The following is an 18,524-nucleotide window of genomic DNA, read 5'->3' as shown; positions in this document are numbered from 1 at the left end:
AAACCTCCCTCTCTCACTGTAGAAAGTAGAGCTGTACATTGCCACGGTCCTCATACCGTTTCCTGCTATAGAATCAGAAGTGGAGTATATATATTCTCCCTAGTTTGTTTTTAACACCCTGAGACTATAAATAAAGATGGATGACATGACAGCTCGCCAAAAGTGAAGCCAAATGATCTTGATTGTCCCCTGGTTGCTGGCTGGTTCTAAACTTATAGCCTCCTCCATGTTTGTAGATGGGACATGGATGTGACAAAAAAGTCAGAATACATGTCAAATAAATCTTTCCCAAAGATGGTGATACATACATTATATAAAGTCTTTACAAAAGATGGACGACCTAACGGCTCCCCGAAAGGAAGCCAAAGTGTCTCAGTCACCCTCTGGTGGCTGGTTGCGGTACACGTCCTCGCTCACCTCTTCCATGTTAGCCAATGGGACCAATCTACATCATGTCACCGAAATATTTATTTCATTTTCTGATGCTATAAAAACGGGGTGGAACATCATGATTGACAGCTGAGACTGACTTGCGATTGGTCGAGCATGTGTATGGGCAGGACTTCGATTCTCACGAATTCATCACATCTGTGTAGACCATGGCTTCAGATAATGTCAAGATGGCGGCCTCTGTATTTACTCTTAATACATCTCTCACTCAGGTATAGTTCTCCTCCAGGACTATACCTGGGGAAATGATCTTATCTGGTTTTCTTTGTTACTGTACTTTTATCAAGTGGTGTGAATGTTGTTCTTTTTTCCCCCCCACACAGAAACGTCACATTGCTGACAATGTTGTCAACAAAAAGGAATGTCAAGGTATTGTAAACCATTAAACATGTTTTGAATAGAAAAGCCAGTGTGTTGTATATTAAGTGTACATGTATTTGATTTGCCAAAAGACAAGTAGACCTGGTTGTCTGCATGTTAACATCAGTATAATCATCAGTTTGTCATGTGTTTTTGATCCTTCCTCATTTCCTTTTCTTCTTCTCTTTGTCTCTTTTCTCTTTTACTTTCACTTCCCTCATCTCTCTCACTGCCTACAACAGTGTTAAGGAATGGCGCCTGGGAAATTGTGCACTGGGAAAAGGTATGTAAGCACAACATGTCACTACATGTCACTACATGTCATTTGTACCAGTTCCCTCATTTGCATCTGGAGCATAACACAAGTCATTCTTTCTACCAGCTCACCATTCATTGTTCTGTTGTCAATTAGAGAGATCTCACATACAGTCTATGTTACACACACACACACACACACACACACACACACACACACACACACACACACACACACACACACACACACACACACACACACACACACACACACACACACACACACACACACACACACACACACACACACAGCTTCTGACCCCTCCAGTATTCAGCTACTCATTAATCCAGTGTTTCCATGTGGACGGTCATTACACAGCAATGCTGGAGGACAAAGAGCGGCTTCCACTCTTCCTTCATAATGAGACAATTTTATTACTGAGGGTGTGGAAGAGGAAAACACATCCGACAGTGCAGCAATGAGGTTGATTTTACTGTTGAATAATTAGTAATACTACCTCGTCCATTAGAGGGTAAATTGTACCACTGCAATATAAACTGAATGTTTCCTCCTGCTCTTGGGGAATATGAGAGGAACAGAAATCAGAAAAGATTTACTGCATGAAGTATTTGTTGGTTTGCTCTTGTGAATTAAATTAGCAGCAGGATAGTGATGTTGTCATCTCAACTCCGAGGCTGATAATTACACTCGCATTATTATATCGTAGTCAAAATGTTATAATTATTAGTATGAAGACCAAATGAACAAATACACCAAAGGATAAATGAGTTGAGACACGACATGCACCATAAAAACAGGCTAGAAATGTGTTGAATGTTACAGATGCTGAAGGGTTATGAGTTAATGGTGTATGTGTGGTTAGACTGACTGGAATAGAGATGTTCTAATACTGATACCAGAATCGGAAATGCTTCCGATCCTGACAAAAATGCCGGGTTGGGCATCGGTGAGTACGTTTCTCTAAGTAATGGTCCAATTTCCTGTCTTTAAAGTACATTAGTTTCACTCGGATAAAACTGCAAGTTTATTTTACCACAAATAACTTTTTATTTGCTGCTCCAAAACCCCTAGTTTCTCTGAGCTGCCACTGTACTGCTTTAAGAGCAGTGTAGAAGAATTGTTTTCTGGTAGTGTATCTGTTTTCAAAGGCTTTAACCTGAGCCACAAAACAATATCAATCATCACTTCTGTGAAGGGATAGTAGCATACAGCTGTTAAAATACGTTAAAAACACTATTTTTCATTTCCACATTTGCGATTTAGAGTACCAATTCGATACCAGTGCATTTACAAAAACAATGACAATTTATCAGAACGTCTCTTGACTGAAACAACACAACAGAGAGAACACACTCTGAAACAGAGTATTTCTGTGACTTTAGATATTCACTAACAAAATATTGGATTCATGTAATGACTTGATTCCAGCAGGAAGGAAATCACTGTTACTTGCTGCTCTGTTAATATCGCTCTCCTTTTATACACATAGAAATCTTCTCTAAAAAGCAAAGGTTTTTAAATAATTCAACTTTGTACATCTTCATCATGCATATTGTAACAGCAGCTTCTCTACCACAGTTCTGCTTGGTCGTAGCGACTCTTTCAGGACAACTTGAATAAGTTCAAATGCACCAACTTTAAATTTTCTTTACTTTTTACCAAATGTCGAGATCAGAATTATTAATAAAGAGGCTGATCATCATGGTTTTGGAAGCCATATTGTTTTGTCAAGATTCATGTTATATAATCCTGTTTTATTGTATGCAGACTAGCAATTAGGTTTTCACCTAATCTTGTTTTATAATGTGTGAAACAAAATGTTTGACTGTTGCTGACTAACCCCTATTTTCACACAATCAAATGTTTCACCTAAAGTCTTCATATACCATAGTACTTGTCATGTGAGTGACATAATGAACGTGTTAAGTTTTAACATGGTTCCTACTTGAAGTTTTCCCATACCACAAAGTAAATTCTAATGGCTTTCTCTTTAAATCTTTGATATTCGATTAACGCTATTTGTATTAATTCTGCCACAATTTTTATTATTATTATTTTAGGATTGACATCATTGGCTGAAAAAATAAATATGAAAGAGAGATTGTTTGTTCACGTAGAGCATGTTGTTGTATGGAATATATGAACGTCGTATCTAATTTCCTCTCAATACATTAATTATACCATTTTGGTGAATTATGATTATTGGCTAAGCGACTCCACTTGTTATGTAGCAGTAGTAGAATATAAACCTCCAGCTGTTTCCTCAGTGTGTCTCCTCATCAGAATTGTACAATATGTGCTGCTTTAATGTATTTAACCTTTTCTCTTTCCAGCTGTGCGTTTTAACTCATGAACTCATGTTTACTTTTCTGGTTTTTCATCGGCAGCGCACAGCAGTAAACATTTTATTTCCACAGGTTGATGTTGGCGATGTTATTAAAGTAAATGGCAGTGATTTCGTGCCTGCGGATGCTGTCATTTTATCGTCCAGGTATAGGAGTCCACCCTGATGCCAGACTGTGGGGAACTTCTCTTCCTTTCTCCTTCTCTCTCTCTCTCTCTCAGCTCTCCCTAAAAGAAGTGATGGTTACATGATAAACACTGAAAAATTCTGCATTTAAATATATCAGATTTTTTCTATATAGTCGAGAAAAAGTATGTGATGCTATTCATTTTAATGTGACACCCATCATTTCTGTAGGTGGGACAGTGGTAATGTCATTCTTGGATTAGAACTGACCAATCTACCTCCCTCCTTCACCTTTTTAAAAACCATTTGGATGTGCCGTGGCTCAGGCTTTGGAGCCTAATGGTTCTCAAGCTAAATTTGAAGAATCTCTTTTTTAGATTAAGTGCAAATTGTCGTGATATTTCTCTAAAAATGCAAAAACCTCGAAATCTTGATTGCGTTAGAAATTCTTTATTTGCTCTGTCTATTAAACTTCCTTTTAGTGTGGTTTATCTGAATGGTTTTGTGAAAAGGAGAACTGATGACCACACCGATCATACCCTCTAAACCACACAGGACTGATCATTGTGCTCTTCTCATCGCCCTAAAACTATAACAGTTGTCTCTCTCCCCTTCTGTGTTTTTTGTCTGTCTGTGTTTTATTCCTTTTTATCCCCTTCTCCATCCCTTTCCCCTCTCATCCTCTCCTCCCTTGCCCCTTGTGCGATCAACTGCCACACCTTCTCTATCTCGCCCCCTGCTTGTGTGTGGTAATGTCAGGTGGCTGTTGGCGAAGTGGTCAGAGCTGCAAATGGGGATCACCTCCCGGCTGACCTCGTCATTCTGTCGTCCAGGTCAGCAAACCAGCAACATTACCAACAAAACAGCAGTGGGAGAGACAGGGGCAATGTGTACTGACTGGGACGAGACATCCTTAGCTCTTCTGTCACTCCTGACGCAAACACAAAATCATTTATTTTCCACACTTGGGGATATTAGTGGCCTCTGATCATTCTGGCAACAAGCAGATATACAAGTGCCACAGTCAATGATCACCTTGTTTTCCGCTACTTTGTGGTTTGCCTGCGACACTGTTGGCCTTTTATTCAGTCATTTTATCGACTTATACTTTGTTTTACAACATAACTTATACAATAGATCCTTTTCAATGTTGCTGAGGCTGATGTTGCTCAGGCTGAAACCTCCTAACACTGCAAGTGAATGGATACATTTAGTATCACAGCACAGAGATGCTGTCTTTTAGGTGTGAATAACGTGTCCATATCCCTGCCCTTGCATGGCTTGTACGGCACCATGAATGCCACAATTTATTTTGATGTGACAATTTGCATGCAGTCGCATCCCAAGATGAAAAGGTGAAACCCATCTTGGAATTATTGTTTGGCTAACTTTCCACGACTTGTTTCTGCTATTTAAGCCATATGTACGTAGTTAGGTAATGCAGAATGAGCTCTGAGGCAGTATTTTCCTGTTTTATGAATCCACTTCCTTCCCCAGACCTGGCAGACATCTGCTCTTTTCAGTTTAACAAAACTCTCATTCAGAAGTTAATAGAAGCAGAATCCAAACCTCTCATTGATTGTGGTCGGGCTCCAGTGTCCAGATCTCTTTTTGATTTCCCCCTCCACCCTGTGTGCGTGTTTGGACTGGCTTTCCGTTTGAATAAATCACTCTATTAAAGGAGTAGCTAACCAGCAACCCAGCTCACCTTAAGCACCAGCATGCTCTAACTCTCTGTCCCGGTGCCCAGAGTCTGTCTGAGGCCCATTTGTCTGCTGTGATTGTTGTGCTCAGCGTGCCTGCTTGCTCACATCACCCCACCGTCTCTCGCTCTCTCTCCACTCTCCGTCCCTTTGCAGTATATTTCTCTTGAAAGGCCGTTAACCTCTGGGGTAACGTTAAACAAAGGTGCCATGCCAGCCCCAAGGATATACCCCACATTAAATGGCCAACTTCCACCCAGTAAAACTTTGATGTAGTTTTATGCTGCTGAGTGGCCTTTAGGCTGGCATGCAGCATCTTTGTTAACATTGCTCTGGTGTGATGCGGTTGTTCTGTTTTAGTCCCTTTTTCATATTCAAATTATTTTTGGGAAATAATCCGTATCCTCTGTGCTAGTGCTAGACAATATTTTGTGTAATTTTAGTCAAGATAATGAAAAACAGAGGTTAGATACACTATGATATGACTTTAAATTTATTTTACTCCTGTTGTGTTGTAATACTATTCTAAGTACCTGTATCCTTTCTCTCCACCACAGTGAACCACAGGGTATGTGCTACATAGAAACATCTAACTTGGATGGAGAAACGAACCTTAAAATCAGACAGGTGATTTAATTTTGTATTCTTAATTCTACAGACAAGAACTGAGAGGAATCTTCTGCAGGTTTGCAACACAAATTAATTAAAAAATGTGGTTGTAACTGCACCCCCAGGGTCTCCAAATGACTGCAGAAATAAAGGACATCGACAGCCTGATGCGTCTGTCTGGACGGATGGAGTGCGAGAGCCCGAACCGCCATCTCTATGAGTTTGTTGGAAACATCCGGCTGGACAGACACAGGTTGGCTCCGCTGCTGAGCTCCATCCCTGGCTCTCTGTCTCTCCTCTCAACTCAACAGACCATTAGGCAGCAGCACAGCCACTGTCGGTGCATTATGAGATTTTAGGGATTATTGAATCTTCCTGCTGAATAAATCAAAGCACCTGCTTCAGTTATATTTAATTATGAATTTGAGGTTTGATGTAGGTTAATCCACTGAGTTTGGAACAATATAACTCACCTGAATAAACACTCTGGCTGATATTGGAAGTTTTATATTAAACTTATGTTAAAAGTAAGAAAAGAAAAGTTTAAAAAGCAAGTATATTTTGTCGTGTCCAGATAAAATATTGGCTTAGTCAATTTTTTTAAGTTCATATCATAAAATAAGCTTTCTCAGGGCACTCAATTATAGAGCAGGTCTAGTCTGTACTCGCTACGAGATGGTGAAATTTTATTCAAAGAGATGCAACATACTTCAATGGGCGAGACGGCGGTAGTTAGAAACCTGGACTCTATCTACCACAAGTGTAAATGCATCAGACATCGCTGTCAACCAAAGACAGACTTCTTTCCAGAGACATTGTCATTCTTTATTATCGTCCTCTTGTGAGATGAGTGACTATGATATACTCATGCCATTGATGTTCCTGTACAGCACAATGCCACTGGGTCCAGACCAGGTCTTACTGAGGGGAGCGCAGCTGAGGAACACCCAGTGGATCCATGGTGTGGTGGTTTACACTGGACATGACACAAAGCTCATGCAGGTAAAACATGCTTGTATAGTATGGAGTGTATTATATGCAGTTATAGAAATGTGTTGATCTAAGAGGAAACTCAATCAGTTGAACTGGTGATATTTTTAGGATGTTTTCACCGTCACTCTGAACATATTTTCTCCTGTCATTGTTTCGAGGCCACAGAAATAGAAAACCATCATCAGTCGTACTTGCTCATGTGTTTACCCAGAATTCCACTCGGCCTCCTCTGAAGCTCTCCAACGTGGAACGTATCACCAACTTTCAGATCCTCGTGCTGTTTGGCTGGCTGCTCGCCATCTCTCTGATCTGCTCCATCGGCCAAACCATCTGGAAGTACCAGTATGGCAATGATGCCTGGTACATGGATCTCAACTGTAAGAGTCCCAACAGCCCACGCTGCACCTCTTATTCCGCATACTTTGTCTCACTTGTCCATATCAGCTTATTTCTTTATCTTTTTAAGTTCGTAAATGCTGGTATGTGTCGTGTCATTTTTATTTTCCCTCAGTTAAACTATGTTTCGCATTACAAGTGAAATATGTGGCAATGTGGGAATAGGTAAATTCCCTGTTAACTGAGACAAGACAGCTGTGACATGCATAGATGTGTTGTGAATGAGTGAAAAAGAAATGGTTGAATATCACTGCGCTGCTGTACTTTTTTGTTCTTTTCTAATGTTCTGTTTGATTTTGTTGTTTTCTTTGTTGTCGTTTTTTTAACAGCTCCAGGTAACAACCATTTAAAAGCCTTGGCCATCCGTGAATGACCCTCCCTTACTAACCCCTTACTGAAGCTCTGCCTTTGCTAAGCAAATGAAGCCCCCTACCCTCGCCCCCTATATGGTTGCCCTACTTTGTATGGGCCCATGCCATGGACAAGCACATACCAGGGATCCAACAATAGGTTTTTCCCCTCCAGCTCTCTTATACCTTCTTCTAGTTATTTTCAGTGCCTGATGCAAACAGTGTCTCACTTTTCCTCCATTTTTTTTGTGCCGCGTTAAACGCTTTGCAGTTTCCAAGCTTCAGACCCTCATCTTATTTTTTTTCCCCCCTCATTCTTTATAACAAATGAGTAGCAGCATTTACTTTGACTGCGAGGGAGACGAGGTCGTACTCGGGAAGGTTTTCATAGCAGGAGGCTGATATGTGTTTATTGCTTGAACACAACATGTGGTGCACCCCAAGGGGCAGGAGCTGACATTTTCTAAATGCCTCTGCTGCCTTCTCTCCTGGTGTGGATTTTTTTAAAGGACAGACAAAGAGGGGAGGGACGGGGAGAATTGAAAACATGTTTCTTTTTTTACATGTATTTTTTTAGTCTTTGTAGACGGTAACTCTATTTAGGGTTTATAATTATATAATACAAAAAAAAAACAAACACGGGCTGCTCAGTTACTGCAACAGATAATATGTGATGTGATGAAGCTCTGATTCTGGTATGCAAAGTGATTATCGTGACACTCTGGCCATTACTCTGTTCCCTGATAGGCCTGTGTAGGAGAGGTTGTGCCCTGGTCAATTAAAGCCTGCATTACGACTTACACTACCCCTCAGATATTAGATGTTGTATTGGCTTCCATTGGTTTTTTGCAAGGGATTGAAATGTTGTCCTCAGTGGCACTGAATCCCACATCTAAAACACCACCGACATTACACTGACGAGGGGAGTGCAAGTCATAAAGCAGGTGTCCATCTTGAGACTGACTGTACTTCCATAAGGAGCTGTTGAGACTCTGTCTAGCGCATATTATCCAACCTGTGACAAAAGAGAGAGGTGGGGAGATTGTCAAATCTTAAACATCAGAATTCAATGATGCCACATTAGTTCCTAAATTATCGTAAAGTCACTCTCAAACCTGCATTTGGACGATAAATGCTGACAGGAGCAGAAGCATCAACGTTACACCACCACACATCACACAGGCTCACATGTCACAGAAGCCTGCTATCATGCATGCCTGGTGAATAATTCATTTGACTTTGATCCCTTGTAAAATGCAGACACTGCTCATCGCTGGCATGAAGACCATATATTGTTCCAACTTAATTTCATGCAGATTGAGAGGAAAAAAAAAAAATCACCTACGACAATTTATTCAATTACCACGGCTAGTTTTTGTAGGTAGTTGTGCAGTTATCTGCATATCATTGAATTTATGCTGACTATAAACTATACTGGCAGCATGCTGAATTTCTCTTTCCACTTCTGCTTTAAGCTCGATTTGGCCTCCGTGCTGTTCACTTATTTAATCATAAGAACAGTCCATGTCCTGCAACAACTTGATAAACTGTTATTAATTTGCTTGATAGTTCTATGGACTCTTGCTGTTACATTGCAGTGACACACACATAAGATAACAGGTGTACATCTGTACTTGTGTGACTTGTGCATGTCCTGGTTTCCTCTGATTTGAGATTCCTTTTTTTTTTTATGACTCACTTGATCCAGCATAGTTTCACCCTCTCATCTGACAATAATTCTCGCATAACGCCACATAACAAGCCGTCCTCTAGAAATGAGTGAAATAAGGTGATGTAGTGATCATCATTAACACCCAAACTGATCTGCTGGCATAATCCACCCACTCTTTTCCACTACTTGTTGGTTGAGAATGTGCCTTGGACTGACTCTCCCTCCTTTGTCTTGAGAGCATCCAGTACGTTTGTCTTCCTCCCCACATCTGAAAAAAAAAAAAAAGGTGTTCCCTCCTCTATGTGTTGTTGTAGAAGTAGCTTCCATTCTGCCACTTTCTTTATGCCATCCAGTTTTTTTGTTTTGCAAATCGTTCTGTCATGGGGTAGGGCTCTCCATTTCAACTGCAATGCTAAGCTCAAGGCTTGGGTTGAGGAAAGTAGCATTTGCACCTCCTGCAAGCTGAGGAAAGGTAAATCACATCCCTCCTGTTTTCATGTTTGGTGTCAGTGGGGTTACATGTTGATCATTACCAATTGTTTGGGGCTTTTTGGGGACCAGCATCATTTTGCATAGTGCTTTGTGGAATTCATTGCCTGGATCATGCTGGATGCCAAGGCTGCTGCTGTGACACTAATGACATTTGAGATACTTCAGTCCCTGTTCGCAACTTTGAATCTTTGGGACATTAAATTGGACGGCTAATCAGTGCAGGATGAGGTTGGCTGGAAGAAAAGGTTAATTCCAGCTAATGCACAACGTTAGCCCAAAAACATTCCTCTGCATTGGGATAATGTTGATCATTGGCTGAAAGTAGCTTTGGGCATTTTCATTGAAACTAACCGATATTGCTGAACCATCACTGATGAGTCTCCTGTGTATCACTCCCCTCTGTCCAAAACTCGTCCCTGATAGATGGTGGGGCGGCTAACTTTGGCCTGAACTTTCTCACCTTCATCATCCTGTTCAACAACCTGATCCCCATCAGTCTCCTGGTCACACTGGAGGTCATCAAGTTCATCCAGGCCTTTTTCATTAACTGGGTGAGTTGAAGTCTGAACTAAACTTTGAATTTAAGATGGATGCACTAGCATACCTTTTGAATGTGTGTGTATTTTAGCTTAATGTTTACATGAAGTAGATACTCTTGCAGCTTTTTTGTTTTTAGTAAAGAAGCTCTAAAAACCTGCTGTGTGCTACCTGCTTATCACCAAATTAAAGTTACCATCTTCATTATGAAAACAGTGCAGCATTCAGCAGCCAAAGAGACAGATATTTCCTTTAAGAACTGGTAGAGACCAAAACCAAGCAAAAAGAAGTTTGAGTATTGAACTGTACTAATTAATGTTCTGTGTTTGCTTACTATCCTAAAAAGCCACTGATTTTTTAGAAATTCACTATATCACATTTATAACATCACAATGTTATGTTTACAGCTTGTTGCTTTGCCGTCAGGTGGACAGAAATTGGTTTAAGGTCCGGATGTCGAATGAATAGTTGCTGCAGCAATAACATGGTCACCATCATTTACAGTGTATTTTTAGGAGAACAGAAAAAGTTAAATTGAAATCAGTGAATTCTAAACATACATGAAACCTGAATGACAAAGTATATCAGGAAGCCGCCAGAATATTGTTCCCTTTTATCCATTGCAACTAGGTCAACCCCTCTGACTATCTCAGCTGAGGAATTGTACACTTTCTTTTTAGCCTGAAGTTATTCTGAGCCCCTTTCATTCATTAAACTTTAAATGAAAATCTTAGCGAGGAATTTTTAGCAACATTTAGGGCATTTCTCAGTTGGTCCCTCTACTCGCAGCGTCTGCAGCCTTTTTTATTGGGTTTGTTTGTTATTTGAGGGGGAAATTGTGATGCAGCTGAGAAGGGTTTGTTTTTCCCGTTTTGGATTTTTGTTCTGGTTTTTTTGTTCTGGTTTTTTTGTTCTGGTATGAAGTTTACCTAAATGAAGAAGTGTTATTGCTACCAGAAATGTTGTTTATTGAGTGAAGTTACACTTAACCTTTTGTGGTTGCTTTCAGGACACTGATATGCTCTATGAGCCCACAAACACACCTGCCATGGCTCGCACCTCCAATCTGAATGAAGAACTAGGCCAGGTAAACAATGTGGTTTGAATTCAGCTTTACATTCTGCTTACTCCCCTATCTATCAAACTGTGTATACCTGTGAAGTCACTGTTAATCTGTCCTTCTCTACACACACAGGTGAAGTACATCTTCTCTGACAAGACAGGGACGCTGACCTGCAATGTCATGCAGTTCAAGAAGTGCACCATTGCGGGCGTGGCCTATGGGTGAGTTCCTGTTCCCTCCCCATATTTAATATTCTCTGCCCCTCCCCCTTTGCCCCCTGTACCGTTGCCTCCCCCATCACCTTCATTAAATGCAGAGTGTGCATCATAGTACATCTGGCGTTTCTCCCTCCTCCCTCGCCTTCTCATTAGCAGCTGCCTCAGTGCTCCTCTCAACATAAACTATAAATAAAAGGCGGACAGACATTTGCTAGCAAAGGCACTTTACCCTCTCCTTCACAGCCTTTCGTCCATCGTTTTTTCATGTTGAAGACGTTGACTGTGCTTTTCAGTTTTTCCTCAGCAAAGGTCCAGAGCTTGACAATATGTTGACATGGGTTGGAAAAATAATAATGGTATCATCTTTGAGGACACACATACATTTTATTATTTCCCTCACCTCCACTGACATAAGAACGGATGCTGTTGCACATTTTAATAAATCAGCCCTTAATGTTTTCTTCCTGTGAAAATACTCTCGTTTCATTTTAGTGCACAGATAATTAGCCTCGTTGGATGCAAATCAAGTGGGAGAGCAGAGTATCTGTGCAGAACCAGAGCAAGTGCAGGTGTGACAGTACATGATTAATCCCATTAGGATTCAATTAAAAGCTGATTGATGAAGTGCAGACTGAAGGACAAAAGTAGAGTTCTCTGTACCAAAGCTTTCATCGTGCTGTGATTTGCAGTATGAAAACATTTGACTGTTGTTCCCTGGTCAAAAATATAAAGTCACTTCAAGTAGTGATATATACTGTACATGCTGCTGAAGACCTGTTAGTTTCACAGAGAGATATTTTTTCTTTGTAAACTAATCCTGCTGATAAAAGGCGAATGCATCATTTTTGTTGTTAAGATGTTAATTTGTTTGGTCTGTTTTTATTTGACAGTATTTGGGTCAAGCCTTCTGGTCACACACTCTCCTCCCTGCTTAGATTGAAGTTAGACATCAGTGTTTTTGTCTCCCTTTGATTCTTTGAAACCAGGACTCCCTCTTATGCAATTGATTTATTAATATGGATGAATGTCTCATAGCAGAAGGAAAAAAATACAAGTTCTAATGAGGCAGAGCTTCTTCGTTTTCCTCCTCACAAAATAAGAAACAGGAGGTTTAGTTTCAGAAGCTGTTTACAGTACATATTATTGTTCTGTGTTTATAATTCAACAGACAATTACAAGGTCAACTGTAATAGTACTGTAATCTATTTAATTTATTCACATCATAGAATATATCCTGACATTTCAAAGTAGTTGTAATTAGACCCTGCATTTCAAAATATGTCATCAATTTATCACAGCTGCGGTTTCACATATTTGCTCACAAATGGAAAATTGCCGTTTTCTGATGACTAACTTCAAAATACTCCCCAGCAGAAGAACCATCTACTCCTGTTGGACTTGTATCTTGTAAAAGCCGGAGCAACCAGCTGTTCAGCTGTTCCATTTGGAACTTATATATTTTCTTAGCCTATTTTTAAAAGACTTACATAATACATTCGTAGGAACCAGTGGTCTTGGGGCTGAGTGCCAAATGTAGGGATGACAGGAAGTGCTGAGAGACAGAATTGATGGTTTTTAAATTATCAGTTAATTTAGTTTTATAAAAATATGTGCTGTATATTTAATTATATAAACACATGATATATTCCTTATCATCATATCTGTCCAACAGCTGAAATCTGTTTGACGGCTGCTACATCCTTTTCATTTCCTACCACAGATCTGCTCTGGTTATATTCAGTTGTCAACTGTTCTATTATTAATGTAGTTTTCAGGTAGATATTTTAGTGATTATGTTATCAATTCTCTGTCAGTAACATGTCATCACTTCTGGAATAAATATACTGAAATCCTTTTTTCCAGCACGACACATTTTTAATTGTGTAACTCTACTTCAGATGTATCTGGGTATTCTTGATTATTTGAGTAAAAACAAACTCTTTTTTTGTTTAGTGTGTGCAGAGACTTGTAATTTGGTACACACACACACACACACACACACACACACACACACACACACACACACAGCCCCCCTGATAATGCCGCCTGCATGTGTTCCTCGCCACATATTAAGTGCTGCTGTAATTAATAAAGCCAACCCCAAGGGTGCAGACATTCATTAATTCCACTGGATTGGAGTCCAACTCTCAAAAAGAGATATTGTGCAGGTCAGAGAAGCTCCCAGAATCCTCCTGGGTGTTATTTTTTAGATGTCCTCGAGTGACAAAATTCACAAAAACATGTAATATTTTTTGGTAGCACAAATTTGCATTGTTGATTGGTTTAGTGTAGTGTAGGTCTTTGCATTTATATTGGATCCAGTTGTTATAGCTCTCTCATTTTCTCCTGAAAGATTTTTGGCAAAATGGCCTCATTGTAATATCTTTATTTTATCATAACTCTTATTATATTTAGTTACTTTTCACTATCAAATGTATTTATTGTTTTGTTAGTGCATTACAGCTCTTATCACTGCTGTCAACCTAACCCCTGCACCTCAGCTACAGTCCCTCCTGGTTGTCATACTCCTCATAAACTATCCTCATCTTTACTAAGATCCCGGCACCCACACAATCCCACCACATGTTAATGGTCGACTCTGTCAACAAGATGATTTTTTGTTCTCCACCTTCGCTCCTACAGTCACGTCCCTGAGGCAGAGGAGGGTAGTTTTGCGGAGGACGACTGGTAAGATGACCGGTTGTGAAATAGTGGTTGTTGTTGTTTTCCTTCACTCTCCGCTTCTGTGATGTAGTGCTGCCTTGCCTTGTGGAAATCGTGACTTTGAACACAATATTTCAATATATGTTCGCTGTGATTTTTCTTTGTATGTTCAGTGCACTTGGGATGTGTTGTATGTGACTGTGGCTCGTGATTCCGTGTGTAATCGAAGGGTCTCAAACAAATGTTCCAGGATCGTGACAGAATTATTATTGATTTGTTAAACTTCCTACTTTTAGCAGGTATAATAGGCAGAGCGTTCTAGTGTTCACTGTGTGTTGTGTAGGCTGAAGCTCTGCAGCACATCCTCCTTCTTCTCCAGTTAACATCAAGCTGACTTTGGAGATGCACCCTCTTATTCTCTGTCTGCACGCAACTCACACACTCACACAGTCCTACTTCTGAGATCCATCTGCTGTAGTGTTGAGATACGCAGGAACAGCATGGGCGTGTCTCTTCAATTTTGCATGGGGCATTGGGGCCTGTTTGATAATGCCCATTGTGTCAAATTGTTGAACCTTGCTGCTTTAACAGAAATGATCTGCCTCAGTGAAAGCATGTTTCTACTGAGGTAGAGGCTTTATTCATACACTAAACAGGTTAAAGATCCAGGAGCAAATGAAAAGTCTGTTGCGTCGTTTGATGATCGATAGAAAGCCAAAAAAACAAATCAGTCTTATTCTTTTATTTTCTTTTAAAAACTCCTTTCAATGTAAACTAGGTTAAAAATGTCTACATGTTTTTTTTGTTGTATATATGATACAAAAAATACCACGAGCAAGTGGAATATTTCTACCTCGGAACTGCAGTATTTCAAAAAATAATTCAGACAATCAGGGTTTATTTGCAAGCTAAATTAGCTAAGGTTGCTAAACTAGAGCTTTTCATCAGGACCAAGGTTGATCTACATTAGCAACACAGTATTAGCTGTTTGGTAATGTTATATATATATATAGAGTCAGTTTCTGGTTTGAGCACATCTACCTGAATTACTCCTATATTACCTCTTTCCACTGTGTAGCATACAGTAGCTAACAAAATAGAAAGCAAGCAGAGGTTTGTTTGATGTGTTGTGTCGGAGGGATAGGTGGAGATATGGATGGAGCTACTTTGTACATTCATAGATCTGTGAATACCAAGGAAAAGATGTAGAGTTATTAGAGTTAAAATGTGGAAACCATGAGAAGAACCTGTAAATAGAGGTCAATGTAAATCAAAGCTTATCTCAGTCCAGGGTCAAAACTGAGAAAACCTTTCCTCATCTTGACACAGGTCAGTTGTAAATGTGTTTCTTCCTCCTCCTAACCGAGCAACATGGTGTGTCATACGTTTGATCTGGAAGCGGTCCCCGGTTATTGACTGTGAACAGCCAGCACCCTTGTTCCCATAGTGACGGGACCTGTGTGTGCTGGCAGATAATCAATTACTGTCCGTCCTCCACTCCCGGCCTCGTGCCTCAGAAATCCACCACTGCAAGAGAGAAGAGATTCTGGCTCTTTGCTGTATTGGGATTACTACGTGTAATAATGACTCTATAGATCTTCTTAGCATTTTCATCTTTGCTGCAGAATTTGCACATTTGACAAATGAAGACTGGAAACAGAAGAATAGCTTAGATCTGTAGAAACAGTGTGTGGTCATACAGGTTGCATAGAAAACAAACTCCTCTATAGATTTATTCTACCGTCTATGATGGAAAACAAAGCTATCTGTCCTCCTTAGTGTTTAGGCTCGTGGAGCATTTAGAAATGCAGACTTTGTTTTCCGATCCTCCCCTGACATATTTTAATAGAGCCTCTGAGTGTGATAAATTCCTCGCACCTCCAGTGTATGCCGTGGAACACAATATCGATTCCAGCCCTTGGTTTTAATTGCACCGCTGTCTTTTTCCCTATATTTCCTTTCCTCCCAAACCTCTATTTGCCGCGCAGTAGATGGAGGTATTACTGGCCGGCTGGCTGCTCGGCTCTCGGGCTTCCGAACAGCGTATCCTGTGGGATTAGAAAGACTTAATGCCTGCTAATGGCGTCCTCGGTAACATTTCTATCAAGCCCTGGTGCCACTGACAAAGCTGCTGTCTACCTGATCTATAGGACTCTATTTATCACAGAATCATGAATCGATCTCCGCTGCTTGGGAGCCAGTGAGCAGCTGGTGGCTACATTAAAAAAAACACTGGCCTAATCCACTGTCGGAGATAAAATCACATCCTTATCTTTTATCAATTAAAAGCTCCTCTCTTCAATCTAATATCCTTCTTTTTTTTACAGTTCAGCATGACGTTCTGTTGCAGATGATAGTTGAATGCGTGTTTTCTTTTGCATCTTGCCAATAACAAATGTAATTTCTGCTGCAAGTGTGAGAGACTAATTGTGTTTCCTGTAATGTATTAAGGGTGTTCTTTGAGTTATATGGTCTGTTTTGTCCCTGTAAGCATTTTCTCTTGCATTGTTTGATTTCTAACGCAAAGGGCAACATAATTTATTATTTATGGAAATGACAGAGGTGAATATGACGTGCAAAGGAGAAATTGAATGAGTGGGTTCTTTTGTGCTCAGTGAAATAATGTCCACATTGAACATCACATCAAGGGGGGGGGGGCCTGCCTTTTCACTCCATCTGCATTGCGGTTGATACTTTTCTCAACAAACATCAATACTATTGGCACACAGCATGGCTCTGTAAATACCTTCTCTTCAGTCTCACTGCAAAGTAAATTCATCAGGAGCTGAAATGGATCTGCAATTATTTTATCAGTTTGTTGAAAAGATAATTAAATGAAAAATGTACTCTTTTTTTTATATAATTTACTTCCAGCTTCTCTAATGTTCCAACTTTATGTCATGTACAGTGCGATAGTAAAATAACTATCATGCTTTGGTGACTTTGAATACATCATCATTTTTGCATTTTGTTAATTTGGTTAAATCAGTCAAATTGTAAGTCTATGATTTTATCTTTAGGTTTTTGCTGGAATGCTGTGTGTCATTAGAACCCACATTCAATCCTCTGCTAGACTGCAGAGTAACACACATTTCATTATAAGACATAACGTTTTCTATACAGACTTCAAGAGGTTTTATTTTGCTGTTTTGGCTTGAGAGATACTTTTAATCTGCTTTATTTTGTATTTGGAAAATCTGTCAGATGCTGCTACACAGTTGTACTTTTATTTAAAGGCCTGTCAGAATGTTCTCTGATTACGATGCAAATTATTTGTCGAATCTACAGTCACGACAACACGTTCTAGTCGGCTGTCAGCGCCGTCAGTGATGCTAACGACCCCTTATTTTGACTCCTTTGTCTCCTCTTTCCAGTCACAGCACACAGTCGTCAGAGGAGGCTGGATTTAATGACTCGAGTCTACTGGAAAACCTCCAAAGTAATCACGTAAGTAATGTCAGGGTTCCCCGCCGCTCGCCTGCAGTGACGGCTGCTGTTTAGGGACAAGCTCAATGTGTGTGGTTGCATATTGCCATTTTTACTGGATCTCAGTAATGTGGTGTAATCGTGTGTTGGTTTGTATGTTATGTTTTTGAAAATAGTGAAAAAGATGTTACTTTTCATGGCATGTGAACCTGAGGAGCTGAGGATCGATCCACCGACATTCTGATTGTGGACGACCCACTATTCTGCCTAAGCCACAGCCACTTTAATATTAGTTTGATTAATATATCATCATGCTGAGCAGGTGGATTAGTGTTTCTTCACATGTAAACACAGGCAGGCAAACAAATACCCAATTAGTCTCTTCTGACTAGATAAACACCTTCGTATTTGCTTATCCACTATGGAGAAGTTTGCTGCTGTACAGTAATTACATTAGTCTGAACTTGTGAAAATGAAAACTGACGAAAATATAAAGTAATTAAAAATAGTGCCTCTGTGTCCACATTGGAACTCGGCGCATGCATTTGGCATCAGTCACAAGATGTCAGCGGGAGCATTATGGGTCACCTGTATTAATAAAGTGGGTGATTGATTGGCTGGTTGAGTACCTCAGCTGCGGATCAGCGTGGGGGAGGCAGAATGTCACATCTAATTACCAGCAGTCGCACCGCCCATGGGAAAGCAGTAATCCCACTGTGATGTTTGCTTTATTGTGACAGCCCAGTCTCTCCACACATTAAGTTTGTCTGGGATCTTCTTTAGCATCATGTTGATAGCCCCGCGCCCACCGCTAATTATTGTTCATGGCCAACTGCTGTTTAGA

General features: G+C 40.1%; 1 protein-coding gene across 11 annotated transcripts in view; it reads left to right on the top strand.

Annotated features, from left to right (window-relative positions):
* atp8a1 (ATPase phospholipid transporting 8A1) overlaps positions 1 to 18,524 on the top strand; it is a 97,951-nt gene that overhangs the window by 24,872 nt on the left and 54,555 nt on the right. For 4 of the 11 annotated variants that reach the window (XR_004615309.1, XR_004615310.1, XR_004615317.1 and 1 more), the window contains exons 5-17: positions 774 to 819; positions 1,053 to 1,093; positions 4,317 to 4,390; positions 5,818 to 5,887; positions 5,995 to 6,122; positions 6,760 to 6,871; positions 7,074 to 7,239; positions 7,588 to 7,593; positions 10,196 to 10,323; positions 11,319 to 11,396; positions 11,505 to 11,593; positions 14,234 to 14,278; positions 17,629 to 17,701. Coding sequence is in view for 1 of the 11 variants with exons in the window: in XM_034598857.1 (XP_034454748.1) it covers positions 774 to 819; positions 1,053 to 1,093; positions 4,317 to 4,390; positions 5,818 to 5,887; positions 5,995 to 6,122; positions 6,760 to 6,871; positions 7,074 to 7,239; positions 7,588 to 7,593; positions 10,196 to 10,323; positions 11,319 to 11,396; positions 11,505 to 11,593; positions 14,234 to 14,278; positions 17,629 to 17,701 (1,056 nt within the window). In the remaining 10 variants the exon portion in view is untranslated. Of the gene's footprint in view, positions 1 to 773; positions 820 to 1,052; positions 1,094 to 3,504; positions 3,579 to 4,316; positions 4,391 to 5,817; positions 5,888 to 5,994; positions 6,123 to 6,759; positions 6,872 to 7,073; positions 7,240 to 7,587; positions 7,594 to 10,195; positions 10,324 to 11,318; positions 11,397 to 11,504; positions 11,594 to 14,233; positions 14,279 to 17,628; positions 17,702 to 18,524 lie in introns of those variants that run through there. The other 7 variants (XR_004615311.1, XR_004615313.1, XR_004615312.1 and 4 more) reach the window with 7 other exon arrangements.

Source organism: Hippoglossus hippoglossus, chromosome 10 (genome assembly GCF_009819705.1).
Source record: "Hippoglossus hippoglossus isolate fHipHip1 chromosome 10, fHipHip1.pri, whole genome shotgun sequence".
NCBI classification, from domain to species: Eukaryota; Metazoa; Chordata; class Actinopteri; order Pleuronectiformes; family Pleuronectidae; genus Hippoglossus; species Hippoglossus hippoglossus.
The sequence above is the reverse complement of the archived record's forward strand: the minus strand, read 5'-3'. Positions and strand labels throughout refer to the sequence as shown.